This window comes from Entelurus aequoreus, linkage group LG14, assembly GCF_033978785.1.
Source record: "Entelurus aequoreus isolate RoL-2023_Sb linkage group LG14, RoL_Eaeq_v1.1, whole genome shotgun sequence".
Lineage (NCBI taxonomy): Eukaryota > Metazoa > Chordata > Actinopteri > Syngnathiformes > Syngnathidae > Entelurus > Entelurus aequoreus.
Window position 1 is genome coordinate 29,219,252 of NC_084744.1, and position 21,040 is coordinate 29,240,291.

The 21,040-nt window shown below is 41.9% G+C and overlaps 1 protein-coding gene across 4 annotated transcripts in view; it reads left to right on the top strand.

Annotated features, from left to right (window-relative positions):
- Window positions 1-21,040, top strand: part of si:dkey-15h8.17 (uncharacterized protein LOC100034454 homolog) — a 103,924-nt gene that overhangs the window by 6,484 nt on the left and 76,400 nt on the right. For 3 of the 4 annotated variants that reach the window (XM_062069549.1, XM_062069548.1, XM_062069550.1), the window contains exons 2-3: window positions 8,065-8,283; window positions 12,184-12,402. In XM_062069549.1, the coding sequence (XP_061925533.1) occupies window positions 8,065-8,283; window positions 12,184-12,402 (438 nt within the window). Of the gene's footprint in view, window positions 1-8,064; window positions 8,284-12,183; window positions 12,403-16,476; window positions 16,612-17,316; window positions 19,044-21,040 lie in introns of those variants that run through there. The other variant, XM_062069551.1, reaches the window with a different exon arrangement.

Sequence of the window (21,040 nt, forward strand, 5' to 3'; positions counted from 1 at the left end):
AACATTTGGGAACTGAGGAGACACATTTTTGAAGCTTTTTAGGTGGAATTCTTTCCCATTCTTGCTTGATGTACAGCTTAAGTTGTTCAACAGTCCGGGGGTCTCCGTTGTGCTATTTTAGGCTTCATAATGCGCCACACATTTTTATTTTTTTATTTTATTTTATTTTCTTTTTTCTTTTTTTCTTTTTATTTTTTTTTTTCTTTTAATGTCCTGCCCAGCTTCTCGGGCAAATCATATAGCAGATGTAGATGCCCATATCGGCTGTTCAGATTTACTTTACAAAAGAGAAGTGTAGGATACTTCTCTTGTTGCCTTACTTGTATTTTGACTTTATTAAATGTATTTATATTATCATTTGGTGCAGCCGGGCCGGAGCAGGAGGGGATAGAAAGAGAGAAAAAGGAAGACAGAGGGGGGAATTGTGGGGACAAGAGGGGGATTAGACAGAGAGACAAAAACAACAACAGCAAACACAACAACAACAACAGAGCAACATCAGCAAATACGACATGTACAAATATGATGGTAAAAGTAATAGCAAATAAGCAGTTAGCGAAAATTAAAAAAAAAAAAAAAATACAGAAATGACAATGAGCATTATTACACTAAAAATGGAGCAATATGAATACCAATAGAAATAGTGCTATTGATAATAAACAATACCAGTACTTTACCTGTATTATCAACAATACAATTGTTCAAATGCAACAATACATATACGTAATGATAACTTGAGATACGAAAGAATGCAGAAAAATGGAGGGGAAGAAAGAGAAGCAACCTTAACCTTGTAGATTGTTATAGTAACAATAGGTTAAGCTTTGTCAGTGTGCCATGTGTTATACCCAGTTTACCCTAGGGCAACAACGTTAATATATGTTTGAAGAAACGTGATTATGTGCATGAGTGTATGTGTGCATATGTACTTGAATATGTACAGTATGTGTATATGTGTGCTTGTACAGTGAATGTATATGTACAGTATGTTCATGTGTGTACAGCGAATGTATATGTACAGTATGTGTATACAGTATGTGTGTTTGAACAGTGAATGTATATGTACAGTATGTGTAAATGTGTGTTTGTACAGTGAATGTATATGTACAGTATATGTATGTGTGTGTTTGTACAGTGAATGTATGTGTAGTATGTGTATGTGTGTGTTTGTACAGTGAATGTATATGTACAGTATGTGTATATGTATGTTTTTACAGTGAATCTATATGTACAGTATGTGTATACAGTATGTTTGTATAATGAATGTGCGTGTGGATGTACGAACTTTGAGTGTGTAAATATGTACTGTATTTATTTGTATATGTATGTGGGAGCGTAGGTACCTATGTATGTCTGTATGTATGTGTGTGAGTATATGTGAATTTGCATGTACAATACATTTGACTCCCAGTGTGTGCGGGAGCCAGAGTACGGCCCCAGCCTCCCCGAGAACCCATCCCACAAACAGTAGGTGTGGTGCCCAGGGAACATACACATACACATATATATACATACATACATACATACATACATACATACATACACACATACACACACACACATACACATACATATACACAGTTTGTCAGCCCCGACAACCACCACGCGCGCGCGCTGCCACCAGTCACAACATCAGCCACCCCCCTGCACCAGACCCAGCAGCCACGGGCGCCCACACCACAAACAAACGGCAGCAGAAACCGCAGCCACAACACCCACAGACAGCCAGCACCACCCAATCAAATCAAAGCGATCAAAAAAAAAAACGCGACCGGCAACCACACGCCAACAGGATCACAGATACCAGCCAGCGCCAGCCCGCCAGCAAGCCCAAACGCCAACATGCAAACAAGAGACACCAACACCACACCACACCCCCCCCCCCCCCCCCGCCAAAAGACCCCACCACCCCAACCCAAACCCGCACAAACACACCACCGCCCAAACAACCGAGACACAGTATCCAGACCAGACACGGGCGCCGCGCCGCCACCACATCAAGTCGCCAATAGAGACCCCACAGCGCAAGGTCGGGCCACACGGGCACGGACCCCACCCAACAGGAAGCGAGACCCGCGCGACGCCACACACAAATAAATAGTAAGATTAAACAAAAATAACAATAATTTAAAAAAATAATAATAATAATAATAATAATAAAATGAAATACAAATTAAATTAAAAATAACAAATACAAATAATTAAATAAAATAAAGTAAGTAAATAATAAAAATTATTTTTAAAAAAATAAAATAAAATAAAAATAAATAAATATATATATATACATATATACATACACATACATACATATACACATACACATACATACATACACATACACACATATATATATATATATATATATATATATATATATATATATATACATACATATACATACACATAAAAAAAATAAAATAATAATAATAATAAATTAATAAAAGCCTGGCAGGCCACCAGAACGCAGTCCCTGGAATCCGCGCCGGCCGACGAGGCAATGAGGGGTGCGCCGAACCCCAACCCCCCCACATGCATGTGTACAAGGCCCCCAGAGTGTCTACTGTGTAGTTAAAATTAGCAGGTCAGCCATTACAGCCGACCTCCAGTCCCTATTGATGCGTGTACTGTAGCGTGAGTGAGATATGTATGCTTGTGGGAACTAATAATGCGATTAAAATTGGGGGACATCAAGGTCTTGGTGGGTCCCAACCAAGCCGAGCCCTCCAAATCCTAAGTGTCTAATATGCAGCTAAGATTGAGGGATGGCCGAGCAGGGGACAAGACAGGAGGACCGGAGCCCCATAGGAGGCATCCTCAACCCCCCGCCATGCCTCCCCGCAGGACAATCCCCCAAAGTCCTATATTTGTGTGACTGTGTGTGCTATAAGTAGGAGGAGTAGAGGGCCCGGACATCCCCCCCAGTCCATGTGGCCGACAACCAGGAACTACGGCCAGGAAGCCGCCCCCCCCCCCACGGCCCGTGACCCACACCAGACCACTTTAGCGTGACGCCACGCGAGCCCACCCCCCGCCAAACAAAGCCATCCCCCGCCCGCCCCAACCCAACCCCGCAGAGCCCATACCAGCAACCAAACGCAGAAAAACTGCACTTTACCATGCCCAATGCAAACACCGCATCCCGGCCATCCACACAGCAACGCACCCATACGAGTTCCGGCCAGGGGATGGTGCCCCCCAACCGGGGAAGAAGTCAATGCACCCCGTCCGCACGCCAGCCCCCAAACCAGCCGTCAAGCCAACGCCAGCCAGCCCCCACAACCCCACAAGCGCACAGATACCAGCCACAGTCCCCCAACCACTCCAACCCAACACAGCGACGCCAACCGCCGGCAGTACCACAGCAACCATCACCACCACCGCCCGTCCGCAGTACAAACACCCGCGGCCGCCGAAACCTGAAACAAAAAAAAAGCGACCTACCCCGTAAACCACAACAACGCACACCCCCAGCTACCACAGAGGCCGCCAACCCACCTACCCCAACTCATCCACATACAGGCCAATCGATCCACCGGACATCCACACCCATACACACACCTACACATACATACACACATACATACACACATACACATATACATACATATACCGTATGTATATACACATACACACATGCATGCATATACACATACACACACACACACACATATATACACCTACATACATATACATATGCACACATATACACACACATACATACACCAAAACAAAACAAAAACAAAAAATATAAAAATAATAAATAAAATAAAATAAACCCTTTAAATAAAATAAAATAAAAATAAACATGAGGCCTGGTTGCCAACAGTGTCCAGCGCCACCAAACCCCGCAGCCATACCCGCACGTCCAGGCCCCACCACCCACCAGGCACCCCATCCGGCAAAAAGCCATAAGGGCCCAGCCCCGCACCCACAGCCGGCATGCCATGGCATCTCTGCAGGCCTGGTGCCGCGATCAGCAATGCACACCGGGGCAGCGACACACACACATGTACCTACATACATACACACAGATTCCACCATACATACATACAAACGTACACACACACACACACACACACGCACCTATATATACATGTATATAATTTAACAGAATAAATACAATTTATTAAATAGATAATTTAAAAAATATATATATATAAGTATATATATAAATAAAATTAATAAATAAATAAGGGCGGAGTAAAACACAGGAGGGAGACCCCCGCAGGGCAGTCGGGCAGCACCGCCGGGGCCCCAACAAGGGAGGAAAGCAGCCCCCCCAACCCGGCACCAGGCGGGCCCGCACAGCCGCAGCGTAGGGCGACCCCGGGCAGACCCCGCCCCGCGCCCCAGGGGAAGGAGGAAGCCCACGGACACCCGAAGCCAGAGGGGCACGAGCCGACCCCCGCCCGACAGCGGCAAGGCCCCGGCCCCACGGGCGCAACCCCCCGCCCAACCACCCACGCCACACATTTTTAATGGGAGACAGGTCTGGACTACAGGCAGGCCAGTCTAGTACCCGCACTATTTTACTATGAAGCCACGTTGATGTAACACAAAGTATTGCATTATGTAGGATAAATATTGCATATTGTTGGTCGGATACATTGTTTTCATGGCACAATCTGATGTTCTTATGGTAAAATGCTGCATTTTGTGACAAAATGTTGCGTTTTCTTGGCGACCAGAGCATTGTTTTGTTAAAACCTATGGTGGTCATGACAAAATGTAGTGTTTATGTATGCAAATCTATAATTTCTTTGCAAAACCATTACATTTTTGTAGCCAGATCTAGAGTTTCTTTGTCCCAATACTGAATTTTTTTGAAGACAAAATCTATGGTGGTTAGGACATGTTTAATTTTCTTGCAAATCAATCAAGTTTTTGTCGCAAGATTTACATTTTATGGTAAAATACTGCATTTTCTGAGCAAAGTATTGCAATATCTTGGATTGTAACATTCTTTTAATGGAAAAATCTGGTGTTTTTGTGGTAAAATGCCGCATTTTGTGACGCAATGTTGCATGTTCTTTGCAGACCACAGCACTGTTTTGTAAAAAAAACTTTGGTGGTCAAGACAAAAGCTACTGTTTTTGTAGGAAAATATATCATTTTCATCCAAAGCCACTAAATTTTTGTATCAAAATGTATTGTTTCTATGCCAAAATATTGCATTTCTTGAGCAAAGTATTGCATTATCTTGGATGAATATTGCATATTACTGATTGTTTACTCTATTTTCATGGCAAAACCTGGGTTGTTCATGTTAACATGTTGCATTTTGTCACAAAAAGTTGCATTTTGTGCTAAAATTCCAAAACCATAACATTTTTGAAGAAAAATATATATAATTTCCTTGCACAACCATTAAATCTTTTTAGCCAAATCTATTGTTTCATTGTCCAAATACTTAATTTTTTGGAAGATGAAATCTATGGTGGTTATGACATGTTTAATTTTCTTGCAAATCAATCAAGTTTGTGTCGCAAAATGTAGATTTTATAGTAAAATACTGCATTTTATGAGCAAAGTATTGTAATTTCTTGGATGGAAACATTGTTTTCATGGCAAAATCAGGTGTTTTCATGGTAAAATGCAGTATTTTGTGATGCATTTTAGTGTTTTTGTCAAAATATATAATTTTCTTCCAATACCATAACATTTTTGTAGGAAAATATATCATTTCCTTGGACAACCATTACATTTTTGTAGTCAAATATATTGTTTCTTTGCCCAAATACTGAATTTTTTGGTAAGGTTTTTGTCACAAAAGGTAGATTTATGTTAAAATACTGCATTTTCTAAGTATTATATTGCATATTGTTGGTCGGATACATTGTTTTCATGGCACAATCTGATGTTCTCACGGTAAAATGCTGCATTTTGTGACAAAATGTTGCGTTTTTTGTCAGGCCAGAGCATTGTTTTGTTAAAACCTATGGTGGTCATGACAAAAGCTAGTGTTTTTATCAGAAAATATATATTTTCCTTGCAAAACAATTCCATTTTTGTAGCCAAATTTTGTGTTTCCTTGCCAAAATACTGCATTTTTTGGAAGAAAAAATCTATGGTGGTTATGACATGTTTCATTTTCTTGCAAATCAATGACATTTTTGTCGCAAAAATGTAAATTTTATTGCATAAAACTGCATTTATTGAGCAAAGTATTGCAATATCTTGGATTGTAACATTGTTTTAATAGAAAAATCAGGTGTTTTTGTGGTAAAATGCCGCATTTTGTGACTCAATGTTGCATGTTCTTGGTAGACCACAGCACTGTTTTGTAAAAAACAAGACAAAAGCTACTGTTTTTGTAGGAAAATATATAATTTTCGTCCAAAACCACTACATTTTTCTATCAAAATCTAGTGTTTATGTGCCAAAATATTACATTTCTTGAGCAAAGTATTGCATTATCTTGGATGAATATTGCATATTCTTGATTGCTTACATTGTTTTCATAGCAAAATCAGGCGTTTTCTTGCTAAAATGCCGCATTTTGTGACGCAATGTTGCGTTTTCTTGGCAGGCCAGAGCATTGTTTTGTCAAAACCTATGGTAGTCATGACAAAAGCTCGGGTTTTTATCAGAAAATATATATTTTCCTTGCAAAACAATTCCATTTTTGTAGCCAAATTTGTGTTTCCTTGCCAAAATACTGTATTTTTTTGGAAGAAAAAATCTATGGTGGTTATGACATGTTTCATTTTCTTGCAAATCAATTACATTTTTATCGCAATATGTAAATTTTATTGCAAAAAACTACATTTATTGAGCAAAGTATTGCAGTATCTTGGATTGTAACATTGTTTTCATGGAAAAATCAGGTGTTTTCGTGGTTTAATGCCGCATTTTGTGACGCAATGTTGCATGTTCTTGGCAGACCACAGCACTGTTTTGTAAAAAACAAGACAAAAGCTACTGTTTTTGTAAGAAAATAAATAATTTTCGTCCAAAACCACTACATTTTTCTATCAAAATCTAGTGTTTATATGCCAAAATGTTACATTTCCTTAGCAAAGTATTGCATTATCTTGGATAAATATTGCATATTCTTGATTGCTTATATTGTTTTCATAGCAAAATCAGGCGTTTTCATGCTAAAATGCCGCATTTTGTGACGCAATGTTGCGTTTTCTTGGCAGGCCAGAGCATTGTTTTGTCAAAACCTATGGTGGTCATGACAAAAGCTAGTGTTTTTATCAGAAAATATATATTTTCCTTTCAAAACAATTACATTTTTGTAGCCATATTTTGTTTCCTTGCCAAAATACTGCATTTTTTGGAAGAAAAAATCTATGGTGGTTATGACATGTTTCATTTTCTTGCAATTTAATTACATTTTTGTCACAATATGTAAATTTTATTGCAAAAAGCTGCATTTATTGAGCAAAGTATTGCAATATCTTGGATTGTAACATTGTTTTAATGGAAAAATCAGGTGTTTTCGTGGTAAAATGCCGCATTTTGTGACGCAATGTTGCGTTTTCATGGCAGGCCAGAGCATTGTTTTGTCAAAACCTATGGTGGTCATGACAACAGCTTGTGTTTTTATCAGAAAATATATATTTTCCTTGCAAAACAATTCCATTTTTGTAGCCAAATTTTGTGTTTCCTTGCCAAAATACTACATTTTTTGGAAGAAAAAATCTATGGTGGTTATGACATGTTTCATTTTCTTGCAAATCAATGACATTTTTGTCGCAAAAATGTAAATTTTATTGCAAAAAAACTGCATTTCTTGAGCAAATTATTGCAATATATTGGATGAATTTAGCATTTTCTTGCTCGGATACATTGTTTTATGTTAAAATCAGGTGTTTTTTTTCATGGTATGTTGGGACCGCATTTGTCTTCCATCCTGACTGACCGTAAGGAATTCCAGAATCCAATTAGTGTTGAATCCCAGCTTCCTGATCAGCTGTGGTGGGATAAATGCCAAGCTGTAGTTTTTATTGGTTGTTCAGCAACACGCTTTTAACACAACGCACCTCTTTGTGTTTACACTGTCAGTCAAAAACTACTAAAATTCCCTCCTAACAATCTTATGTACTTCTTTAACAGACATCCAGCAGCCCATTCACATTAAAGAGGAAGAGGAGGAACCACATCCCCCCCACATTAAAGAAGAGGGAGAACTGTGGACCACTCAGGAGGGAGAGTGTCTTCTAGGGCAGGAGGAGGCTGATCTCACCAAGTTTCCATTGACTGGTGTCTCTGTGAAGACTGAAGAGCATGAAGACAAACCACCTGAGTCCTCACAGCTTCACAGCTTCAACCAGGGTAAGTCAATTAGGATCATCTTCTTATTTGACAGAAATGACATGCGGCTTCGGCATTCGTGGAGGCAAAAACTCGGACCTGGGAAGAGTTCGGGGAAGCCGTGGAAAACGACTTCCGGACGGCTTCGAAGCCATTCTGGACCACCATCCGGTGGGAAGGGGAAGCAGTGCACTGTCAACACCGTGTATGGTGAGGATGGTGTTCTGCTGACCTCGACTGCGGATGTTGTGGATCGGTGGAGGGCATACTTCGAAGACCTCCTCAATCCCACCAACACGTCTTCCTATGAGGAAGCAGTGCCTGGGGAATCTGTGGTGGGCTCTCCTATTTCTGGGGCTGAGGTTGCTGAGGTAGTAAAAAAGCTCTTTGGTGGCAAGTCCCCAGAGGTGGATGAGATCCGCCCGGAGTTCCTTAAGGCTCTGGATGCTGTGGGGCTGTCTTGGTTGACAAGACTCTGCAACATCGCATGGACATCGGGGGCGGTACCTCTGGATTGGCAGACAGAGGTGGTGGTTCCGCTCTTTAAGAAGGGGAACCGGAGAGTGTGTTCCAACTATTGTGGGATCACACTCCTCAGCATTCAAGGTAAGGTTTACTCCGGTGTACTGGAGAGGAGGCTACGCCGGATAGTCGAACCTCGGATTCAGAAGGAACAGTGTGGTTTTTGTCCTGGTCGTGGAACGGTGGACCAGCTCTATACTCTCGGCAGGGTCCTTGAGGGTGCATGAGAGTTTGCCCAACCAGTCTACATGTGCTTTGTGGACTTGGAGAAGGCATTCGACCGTGTCCTGTGGGGAGTGCTCAGAGAGTATGGGGTATCGGACTGTCTGATTGTGGCGGTCCGCTCCCTGTATGATCAGTGCCAGAGCTTGGTCTGCATTGCCGGCAGTAAGTCAGACCCGTTTCCAGTGAGGGTTGGACTCCGCCAAGGCTGCCCTTTGTCACCCATTCTGTTCATAACTTTTATGGACAGAATTTCTAGGCAAAGTCAGGGTGTTGCGGGGTTCCGGTTTGGTGGCTGCAGGATTAGGTCTCTGCTTTTTGCAGATGATGTGGTCCTGATGGCTTCATCTGGCCAGGATCTTCAGCTCTCACTGGATCAGTTCGCAGCCGAGTGTGAAGCGACTGGGATGAGAATCAGCACCTCCAAGACCGAGTCCATGGTTCTCGCCCGGAAAAGGGTGGAGTGTCATCTCAGGGCTGGGGAGGAGATCTTGCCCCATGTGAAGGAGTTCAAGTACCTAGGAGTCTTGTTCAGGAGTGAGGGAAGAGTGGATCGTTAGATCGACAGGCGGATCGGTGCTGCGTCTTCAGTAATGCGGACGCTATATCGATCCGTTGTGGTGAAGAAGGAGCTGAGCCGGAAGGCAAAGCTCTCAATTTACCGGTCGCTCTACGTTCCCATCCTCACCTATGGTCATGAGCTTTGGGTTATGACCGAGAGGACAAGATCACGGGTACAAGCGGCCGAAATGAGTTTCCTCCGCCGGGTGGCGGGGCTCTCCCTTAGAGATAGGGTGAGAAGCTCTGCCATCCGGGAGGAGCTCAAAGTAAAGCCGCTTCTCCTTCACATGGAGAGGAGCCAGATGAGGTGGTTTGGGCATCTGGTCAGGATGCCACCCGAACGCCTCCCTAGGGAGGTGTTTAGGGCACGTCCGACCGGTAGGAGGCCACGGGGAAGACCCAGGACACGTTGGGAAGACTATGTCTCCCGGCTGGCCTGGGAACGCCTCGAGATCCCCCGGGAGGAGCTGGATGAAGTGGCTGGGGAGAGGGAAGTCTGGGCTTCTCTGCTTAGGCTGCTGCCCCCGCGACCTGACCTTGGATAAGCGGAAGAAAATGGATGGATGGATACATGACAGAGATGTTGAAGTGTGATGATGATCTAACCGGTTACCAACAAAAATGCTAGCTCTTTTAGCTAATTTCGCAGGTATAAACCTCAGAGTCCTATTTTGGTACAGTACTTAACAAATGCTAACTGTTGACAGCAATGTTAGCAAGCTTTAGCTCATTTTGCAGATAAGAATCATATTTTTTGCTAGGTGACGCTATGTGGCTAGCGTGCTATCTGTTAGCATTTCAGCTGGCCTTTGGCTTTTGAGCATTTACATGCAATTTCTACCAAAATTGCATTTTCTACTTACAATCATTAGTTATAATGAATTAAAACTGTACAGTGACTTGACAGTGAGCTCAGAGTTTGTGCTTTTGCTGCCATCTATTTTTGAGGCTGTGGGATAAAACGAGTAAAACATAAATACAGAATTAGGTTTTGAATCTTTGTGCTTGTTGGAACACGTAAAGCATTGATAATAGAGTCATAAAATCACAAGTTGAATTAATGTTAATGGTTTCACGTTGGAAGTTGGGCTACAGCCACAGTTCACCCTCATGGGGGGGGGGGGAGCTGTTTCTCTGTCAAACACACCATCAGCAGCTTCTCCATATTATCACGGATGAATGTCCGCCTTTCAAGCCGTCGGCAGAACGGGCGGTCGTCTTTTTGATTTTTGGTTTCTTCCATTCATCCGCTTCTACAAAACCCAAAACCAGTGAAGTTGGCACATTGTGTAAATGGTAAATAAAAACAGAATACATATATTTTTAAATCATTATAAATGTATATTCAATTGAATAGACGGCAAAGACAAGATACTTAACGTTCGAACTGGTAAACGTTTTTATTTTTTGCAAATTAGAGCTCATTTTGAATTTGATGCCTGCAACATGTTTCAAAAAGCTGGCACAAGTGGCAAAAAAGACTGAGAAAGTTGAGGAATGCTCATCAAACACTTATTTGAAACATCCCCCAGGTGAACAGGCTAATTGGGAACAGGTGGGTGCCATGATTGGGTATAAAAGCAGCTTCCATGAAATGCTCAGTCATTCACAAACAAGGATGGGGCGAGGGTCACCACTTTGTCAACAAATGCGTGAGCAAATTGTTGAACGGTTTAAGAACAACATTTCTCAATGAGCTATTGCAAGGAATTTAGGGATATCATCAAACAGTTCCGAGAATTTGGAGAAATCACTGCACGTAGGCTATGATATTACGGATCTTCGATCCCTCAAGGGGTACCGCATCAAAAAGCGACATCAGTGTGTAAAGGATATCACCACATGGGCTCAGGAACACTTCAGAAAACCACTGTCAGTAACTACAGTTTGTCGCTACATCTGTAAGTGCAAGTAAAAACTCTATTATTCAAAGCGAAAGCCATTCATCAACAACACCCAGAAAAGCCGCCGGCTGCGCTGGGTCCGAGCTCATCTAAGATGGACTGATGCAAAGTGGAAAAGTGTTCTGTGATCTGACGAGTCCACATTTCAAATTGTTTTTGGAAACTGTGGACGTCGTGTCCTCCGGACCAAAGAGGAAAAGAACCATCCGGATTGTTATAGGTGCAAAGTGTAAAAGCCAGCATGTGTGATGGTATGGGGGTGTATTAGTGCCCAAGACATGGGTAACTTACACATCTGGGAAGGCGCCATTAATGCTGAAAGGTACATACAGGTTTTGGAGCAACATATGTTGCCATCCAAGCAATGTTACCATGAACGCCCCTGCTTATTTCAGCAAGACAATGCCAAGCCACGTGTTACATCAACGTGGCTTCATAGTAAAAGAGTGAGAAAAAAGTGAATAAAAAGGGTTTTGAGTTCTTTTAAACTCCCAGCTAGTGGCAGCTGCTTGTAAAACCTCAGCTTTGTTTACACCCGTGTAAGATTCAAAAAGTGGCTAGACACTCTGCCCTGTGCCCTCCAGACGACTTTTATCTTAAATCGAAATATCATACTCTCGCATTTTCTCTCACAGTTTCGTCTCCCCTTTATTAACACTGTCAAAACTACATTCATTCTCTGTTATTACTGACTTATTTACTTACTTAACAGACGCTCAGCAGCCCGCCCACATAAAGAAGGAAGAGGAGGAACCACAGCACCCCCACATTAAAGAGGAAGAGGAGGAATGTAGGACCACTCAAGAGGGAGAGTGTCTTCTAGGGCAGGAGGAGGCTGATCTCACCAAGTTTCCACTGACTGTTGTCTCTGTGAAGACTGAAGAGCATGAAGACAAACCACCTGAGTCCTCACAGCTTCATCACAGTCCAGGTGAGGAGAAGGAGAATATCATAATGTAGCACATTTATAATCAGGGTCCACAGGGATGGCTCCTATTTCCTATAAATGGCACTTTTTTTACACAGAATATATATATAAAATATCAACAATTTAAAGGCCTACTGAAATGAATTTTTTTAACTTAAAACGGGGATAGCAGATCCATTCTATGTGTCATACTTGATCATTTCGCGATATTGCAATATTTTTGCTGAAAGGATTTAGTAGAGAACATCGACGATAAAGTTGGCAACTTTTTGGTCGCTGATTAAAAAAAGCTTGTCTGTACCGGAAGTAGCGTGACGTCGCAGGTTGAAAGGCTCCTCACATTTCCCCATTGTTTACACCAGCAGCGAGAGGGATTCGGACCGAGGAAAGCGACGATTACCCCGTTAATTTGAGCCAGGATGAAAGATTCGTGGATGAGGAACGTGAGAGTGAAGGACTAGAGTGCAGTGCAGGACGTATCTTTTTTCGCTCTGACCGTAACTTAGGTACAAGGGCTCATTGGATTCCTCACTTTCTCCTTTTTCTATTGTGGATCACGGATTTGTATTTTAAACCACCTCGGATACTATATCCTCTTGAAAATGAGAGTCGAGAACGCGAAATGGACATTCATAGTGACTTTTATCTCCACGACAATACATCGGCGAAGCTCTTTAGCTACGGAGCTAACGTGGATAGCATCGGGCTTAAATGCAGATAGAAACTAAATAAATAAACCCCTGACTGGAAGGATAGACAGAAGATCAACAATACCATTAAACCATGGACATGTAACTACACGGTTAATGCTTTCCAGCCTGGCGAATCTTAACAATGCTGTTGCTAACGACGCCATTGAAGCTAACTTAGCTACGGGACCTCGACAGAGCTATGATAAAAACATTAGCGCTCCACCTACGCCAGCCAGCCCTCATCTGCTCATCAACCTTCTCTGCTCACCTGCGTTCCAGCGATCGACGGAGCGACGAAGGACTTCACCCGATCATAGATGCGGTCGACGGCTAGCGTCGGCTAGCGCGTCTGCTATCCAAGTCAAAGTCCTCCTGGTTGTGTTGCTGCAGCCAGCCGCTAATACACCGATCCCACCTACAGCTTTCTTCTTTTCAGTCTTCATTGTTCATTAAGCAAATTGCAAAAGATTCACCAACACAGATGTCCAGAATACTGTGGAATTTTGCGATGAAAACAGAGCTTTTTGTATTGGATAACAATGTGTCCGAATACTTCCGCTTCAACTATTGACGTCACGCGCATACGTCATCATACATAGACGTTTTCAACCGGAAGTTTAGCGGGAAATTTAAAATTGCACTTTATAAGTTAACCCGGCCGTATTGGCATGTGTTGCAATGCTAAGATTTCATCATTAATATATAAACTATCAGACTGTGTGGTCGGTAGTAGTGGCTTTCAGTAGGCCTTTAAAGGCCTACTGAAATGATTTTTTAAAATTTAAACGGGAATAGCAGATCCATTCTATGTGTCATACTTGATCATTTCGCGATATTGCCATATTTTTGCTGAAAGGATTTAATAGAGAAAATCGATGATAAAGTTCGCAACTTTTTGCTCGCTGATAAAAAAAAAAGCCTTGCCTGTACCGGAAGTAGCGTGACGTCACAGGAGCTAGTATTCCTCACAATTCCCCATTGTTTACAATGGAGCGAGAGAGATTCGGACCGAGAAAGTGATGATTACCCCATTAATTTGAGCGAGGATGAAAGATTCGTGGATGAGGAACGTTACAGTGAAGGACTTGAGAGACAGTGATGGACGTATCTTTTTTTCGCTCTGACCGTAACTTAGGTACAAGCTGGCTCATTGGATTCCACACTCTCCTTTTTCTATTGTGGATCACGGATTTGTATTTTAAACCACCTCGGATACTATATCCTCTTGAAAATGAGAGTCGAGAACGCAAAATGGACATTCAGTGCCTTTTATCTCCACGACAATACATCGGCGAAATGCTTTAGCTACGAGCTAACGTGATAGCATCATGCTTTAACTGCATATAGAAACAAAAAAATAAAGGATAGAAGGAAGGATAGATAGAAAATCAACAATACTATTAAACCGTGGACATGTAAATACACGGTTAATGCTTTCCAGGCTGGCGAAGGTTAACAATGCTGGGCTAACGACGCCATTGAAGCTAACCTTAGCAACTTAGCAACGGGACCTCACAGAGCTATGCTAATAAAACATTAGCTCTCCACCTACGCCAGCCAGCCCTCATCTACTCATCAACACCCGTGCTCACCTGCGTTCCAGCGATCGGCAGAAGGACGAAGGACTTCACCCGATGCGTTTGGCGGCCCGGAGACGTAGGAAGTCAAGGTGAGGTCGGCGGCTAGCGCGGCTAGCGCTTCTAGCGCTCCAACAAAGTCCTCCTGGTTGTGTTGCTGTAGTCCGCTGCTAATACACCGATCCCACCTACAACTGTCTTCTTTGCAGCCTTCATTGTTCATTAAACAAATTGCAAAAGATGTCCAAAATACTGTGGAATTATGAAATGAAAACAGAGCTTTTTGTATAGGATTCTACGGGTACCATAACTTTCGTTACTCTGACTTCGTCACGCGCATACGTCATCATACCGCGACGTTTTCAGCCGGATATTTTCCGGGAAGTTTTAAAAGTCACTTTATAAGTTAACCCGGCCGTATTGGCATGTGTTGCAATGTTAAGATTTCATCATTGATATATAAACTATCAGACTGCGTGGTCGGTAGTAGTAGGTTTCAGTAGGCCTTTAACATGATTTTAGAAGTCAACACTGCCATCTACAGGCTGGTGACAATTATAGCCGCTTATGTACCGCTGAAGAAGTGAATTGAAACTTTGATCAGAGTCAACTGAGAAAGGTGGAACAAAAACAAAATGTTCCCCAAAAGAAAATCCAAATTAGATTCCAGATTACGAACTTCAAGGGGTAAAGTGTGTAGCCGAAAACGGTAATCGAGCAGCAGAAGGAAAGTTTGATACGGACCAAAAACTCTACTAAAATTATTTCGATACTTTTTGGTACTTTTCTAAATAAAGGGGACCACAAAAATTGCATTATTGCCTTTTGTTTTAACAAAAAATCTTTGGGTACAATGAAACATATTTTTCTTATTGCAAGTTTGTCCTTAAATAAAATAGTGAACATACAAGACAACTTGTCTTTTAGTAGTGAGTCAATAAACAAAGGCTCCTAATTTAGCTGCTGACATATGCAGTAACATATTGTGTCATTTATCTACTTATTATTTTGTCAAAATTATTAAGGACAAGCGGTAGAAAATTAATTATTAATCTACTTGTTCTTTAACTGTTAATACCTGCTTATTTTCTGTTTTAACATGTTCTATCTACACTTCTGTTAAAATGTAATAATCACTTATTTTTCTGTTGTTTGGATACTTTACATTAGTTTTGGATGATACCAGAAATGTAGGTATCGATCCGATGCCAAGTAGTTACAGGATCATACATTGGTCATATTCAAAGCCGTCATGTGCGCAGGTACATATTTCCTGAGTTTATAAACATAATAAAAATATCGATGTAATCATAGTAGTAGATATGCACCTGTACTTGGTATCATTACAGTGGATGTTAAGTGTATTTGTTTACATTGTGACGCCAGTGAGCTACGTACGGTGTATAGTGAAGCATGTTTAGCTATTCCTCGACCTGCAGGGTTCATACTTGTAAGGAACTTATTTTATTTGTCGCCATGGAGGCGAGGATTAGTGATTTAGAAGTAGCTACAACACTGCAGATGGATGTTAGCCGCTAGCTAGCTAACCATGTCTTAACACTAGAAGTCCCAGCATTTTTCTGTCTACCTAGAAGACCCAGAGAGGGGTCATTTGGCCCGACACTTTTCCCGAATACACTAATCACTCATTTTGTTATGGTAATGAGGCTGTTAGGGGCAGTTTGTGGGGTGAGGGGGTCACACCTTACAGGCAAGACAGGTAACGGCCAAGACATAAATACCAGTGCACGTGGACTATAGCTTCATTTCCCTCAAGAATTTTGTGGTGAAAGAAGCTTCTCTCCAAGGAACGAAGATGCAGAGATTCAGCACTCAACAAGCATTGGAAATGCTCCTTTCCAATGTTAACCCTGTCGACTCGGATGGAGAAGACATCAATCTTCAGGAGGATTCAGACTCCGAGCTGTCTCAGTCATCTTCAGGTAAGATTTCATTTCATATTATTTCCTATTTTACATTTCATTTCAGTGAGGATGTTGGAAAATATAGCACCACAGTGTTTCCCACAGGGTTGACCGGGGGGGGGGGGGGGGGGGGGGGGCTCAAGAAAACACGCAGTTCGAATACTCAGTTCAATTCAAACTCTGTGTATATCTATATACTATATAGTATATAGATATACACAGAGTTTGAATTGAACTACAAAACTTTCATTGAACATATATACAGACATAGGTATAGGTAAATAAATAAATGGACAGGATATATATAGATAAATGGATGTAATAAATAAATATATAGAGAGATAAATGGATATAAATAAATATTTTTTAATATTATTTATATTTAGTTATTATATATTAAATAGATATAAATAGATGATATAAATAAATATATATACTGTACTACTGCCTGCAGACACATATCATCAGTGTTTCCCAATTCCCATATATTAATTTATTTGTGGTGGGCCGCCACTGGCACCATGTGAATAGAGCCTCCATTTTGTTTCTGAGTGCCGACTGCCGTCAGTTTTGTTTGATTCTACTTCTCCTGAGGTGTCTGCAGCTTAGCCAACCTATTTGAGATGTTCTGGGATTATTATTATTATTTGCTTCTATGCTTGCATTTGTGATATCATTTGACTTTCCCATTGCTCATAATTACATTTTTTTTTCACACTACAGATGAGGAGACTGCTCCCCAACCAACAAAGAGAGCTCGGCTGGGGACTGATGTGACAGAGACTGCGAAAGATGGCACAGTATGGCATGAAGAACAGGTGGGAACGGGTCCACATTTCACCCCGCCATCGCCATACAGCGCAGATGGAGAGCCAACAGCTAAGGCCAGGAGGTCAATCACAAGTCGTCTTCAGAGCTTCCTGTGTTTCATCACTCTGGACATGCTTGGCATCATTCGAGACTGTACAGTTCAACATGCAAAGCAAACGGAGCATGTGGATTGGTTCATGGGCCTCCCTGAACTAATGGCATTTATTTCCATCACCATGATGCGGGGAATCATCAGGGTGCCATCACTGCGTGACTGCTGGTCGAAAAACCTGGGAAGCCCACAGATCATCGAAACCATGTCCCGAGGGCGTTTCCAAAACATCATGCATCACCTGCGCTTTGATGACAGAGACACCCGCAGCGAGCGAGCACAGACCGATAAGTTTGCTGCAATTTCAAACATATGGGGATTGTTTGCCACCAACTGCATCACATCCTACATCCCTGGTCAACACATCACCATCGACGAACAACTTTTCCCGTCCAAGACTCGCTGCTGTTTCCTACAGTACATTGCATCTAAACCAGACAAGTTTGGGATCAAGTTCTGGGTGGCGTGTGACTTGAAAACCAAATACGTCTGCAACATCCTCCCATATCTTGGCAAGGACGACACTCGGCCTCGTGGGGAGAGAGTGTCTGAGAGTGTAGTCATGAGGCTGATGGAACCATTCTTGGACAAGGGCAGAAATGTTACCACGGACAATTTCTTTACATCACTGTCACTTGCAAAACGACTACTTAGCCGGAATACAACCATCCTCGGCACAGTCAACAAGATTCGCAAAGAAATTCCACCGTCAACTCGACAGATGTACCGCGATGAATTTACCACCCAGGTATTTTCAACCACTGGTGCCACACTGACGGTGTATGCGCCCAAGCGGAGGAAGACTGTATATGTTCTCAGCAGCATGCACAGCACCATTCAGACACAGGATACCACCAAAAAGAAGCCAAACACCATCACACAGTACAACACAACAAAGTGCGGCGTCGATGTCATGGACCAGATGGTGCGGGAGTACACTGTCTGCGCAGGAACACGGCGCTGGCCAGTAGCAGTGTTCTATAACATGATTGATATTGCAGCACTGAATGCCCACATGCTCTATCAATTATGCACCGGGAGGCAGGAGAGACGGGTGGATTTCCTGCTGGAACTTGCAAAAGAGTTGGCTCACTCCCACGTGGGTATGAAAAAGGCCCAAAAGGAACAATTATTTCGGCAACAACGCTCCACACCACAACTAGGAAAAAGAGCCAAGTGTCAGGCTAAAATCCAATGCAAGGACAATCATGCAACTGTGCGCTGTGTTGACTGCTACCGTTATACATGTGGGAAATGCCGAAAGGAGCAATGGCAGTGCCAGGATTGTGAGTGACTGCTCAAATGTATGTCAGTCACGTTTACATGGACATGGTTTTTCATTCTTTGTAAATATGCTTTTTTCTTTGTAAATTTTTTTTTTTAAACTATTTTTGGCACACAAAAATAACAATTGCTTCTGCAACAACCCTCCACACCAAAACTGGGAAAACAGTTGCTTTTTCATTCTTTGTAAATATGTTTTGTTTTGTATTTTTTTTAACAATAAATGTCAGAGTGTTGATCCCTTCATTCTTGTTGATCCTTTGTTGATCCTTGCAAAAACACACACAACCTACCTCAGAACTAAAGCTTGAGCTGTAAGGTCCCCTCCCCCACACAGGCTCAAGTGGCCCCTGCCATGTGCCACTAACAGCCACATTTTCATAACAAAAGGAGTGTCCACAGGGGGGACTAGGGGTCAAATGACCCTCTTGTGGGTTTTCTAGGTAAAAAGGTCAATTGACCCTTCTCTGGGGGTACATGAAACATATTTTTCTTATTGCAAGTTTGTCCTTAAATAAAATAGTGAACATACAAGACAACTTGTCTTTTAGTAGTGAGTCAATAAACAAAGGCTCCTAATTTAGCTGCTGACATATGCAGTAACATATTGTGTCATTTATCTACCTATTATTTTGTCAAAATTATTAAGGACAAGCGGTAGAAAATTAATTATTAATCTACTTGTTCTTTAACTGTTAATACCTGCTTATTTTCTGTTTTAACATGTTCTATCTACACTTCTGTTAAAATGTAATAATCACTTATTTTTCTGTTGTTTGGATACTTTACATTAGTTTTGGATGATACCAGAAATGTAGGTATCGATCCGATACCAAGTAGTTACAGGATCATACATTGGTCATATTCAAAGCCGTCATGTGCGCAGGTACATATTTCCTGAGTTTATAAACATAATAAAAATATCGATGTAATCATAGTAGTAGATATGCACCTGTACTTGGTATCATTACAGTGGATGTTAAGTGTATTTGTTTACATTGTGACGCCAGTGAGCTACGTACGGTGTATAGTGAAGCATGTTTAGCTATTCCTCGACCTGCAGGGTTCATACTTGTAAGGAACTTATTTTATTTGTCGCCATGGAGGCGAGGATTAGTGATTTAGAAGTAGCTACAACACTGCAGATGGATGTTAGCCGCTAGCTAGCTAACCATGTCTTAAAGCACCTCTTCCTGAGGGCGTTTCAGTGTTATAACTTCACCTTTATTGTACATTTTTAAGCCAAAATGCGTCCGTTCTCCCTTTTCTGTCTACACACTGTGTCTGCTTGTAAGTACTCTGTGTGTGTGCGCTGCCGATAGGGGTGCAACGAATCAAAAAACTCACGGATCAGATCATTTTTCGGATCAGAAAAAAAAAAAAAGACAATACAAATAAACAGAAGTTTTGTCTTTTTGTTTATTAACACTTTTAAATTATTAAATTAAAATATACAAAATCAACTTAAAGTGCACAAGGCATAATATCTTCTTTTTAACATGTTTCATAGACATGGAAAATGCGGCAATAACATTTAATAAAATCCATTATTACTGGAAAAACTAATTTATTTAGATTTGAATTTATCATTTTTAAATAGTATTATTTTTATTTACCTCATCACAGTCTTCAGTGCCCTGACTGCTCCCAATCTCAGTGGTGAGGTCACTGTATGTCCTCTGGCGTAGGGCAGGGTCCATGTGAGACAGACACTTGAACCTGGGATCCAGGGATCTGTGAAGGTAGTCCTGTAGAGTAGGGGTTGAAGTGTACCTGGGATTCAGGTCCTCTCTAATGGCAGTCTTGACATCTCGAGTCATGGTGATGTCTTCCACACTTCGGTGGCAGGATCATTGACACAGATGGTGAAGTTGCAGTGCTCAGCAGAGATGTAACACTTTTGAGGGGTTTAAAGAGAGTATAAGGGTACACCTTCTGTCAAAATTTGATGGATGACGGAAGGGGTGAAAGGGGGGGGGGTTATGGAGGGATGCTGATGAATATTAATGAGTATGACGTCATTGTGGCGGGAAGATGCTGATGAATAATTAATTAGTATGACATCATGAGAAAATGGGGAGGGGTTGTGGGTGAGAAAAAGGGGGGTGCACGGCATAGTTGTATATAAGAAAGTCATCGTTAGTACACCTAAAGGTCTTTCAGATCCGGCACAAACACACACACACACACACACACACTCTCTCAGCACCCCACAACCACACACACTCACTCTCAGCACCC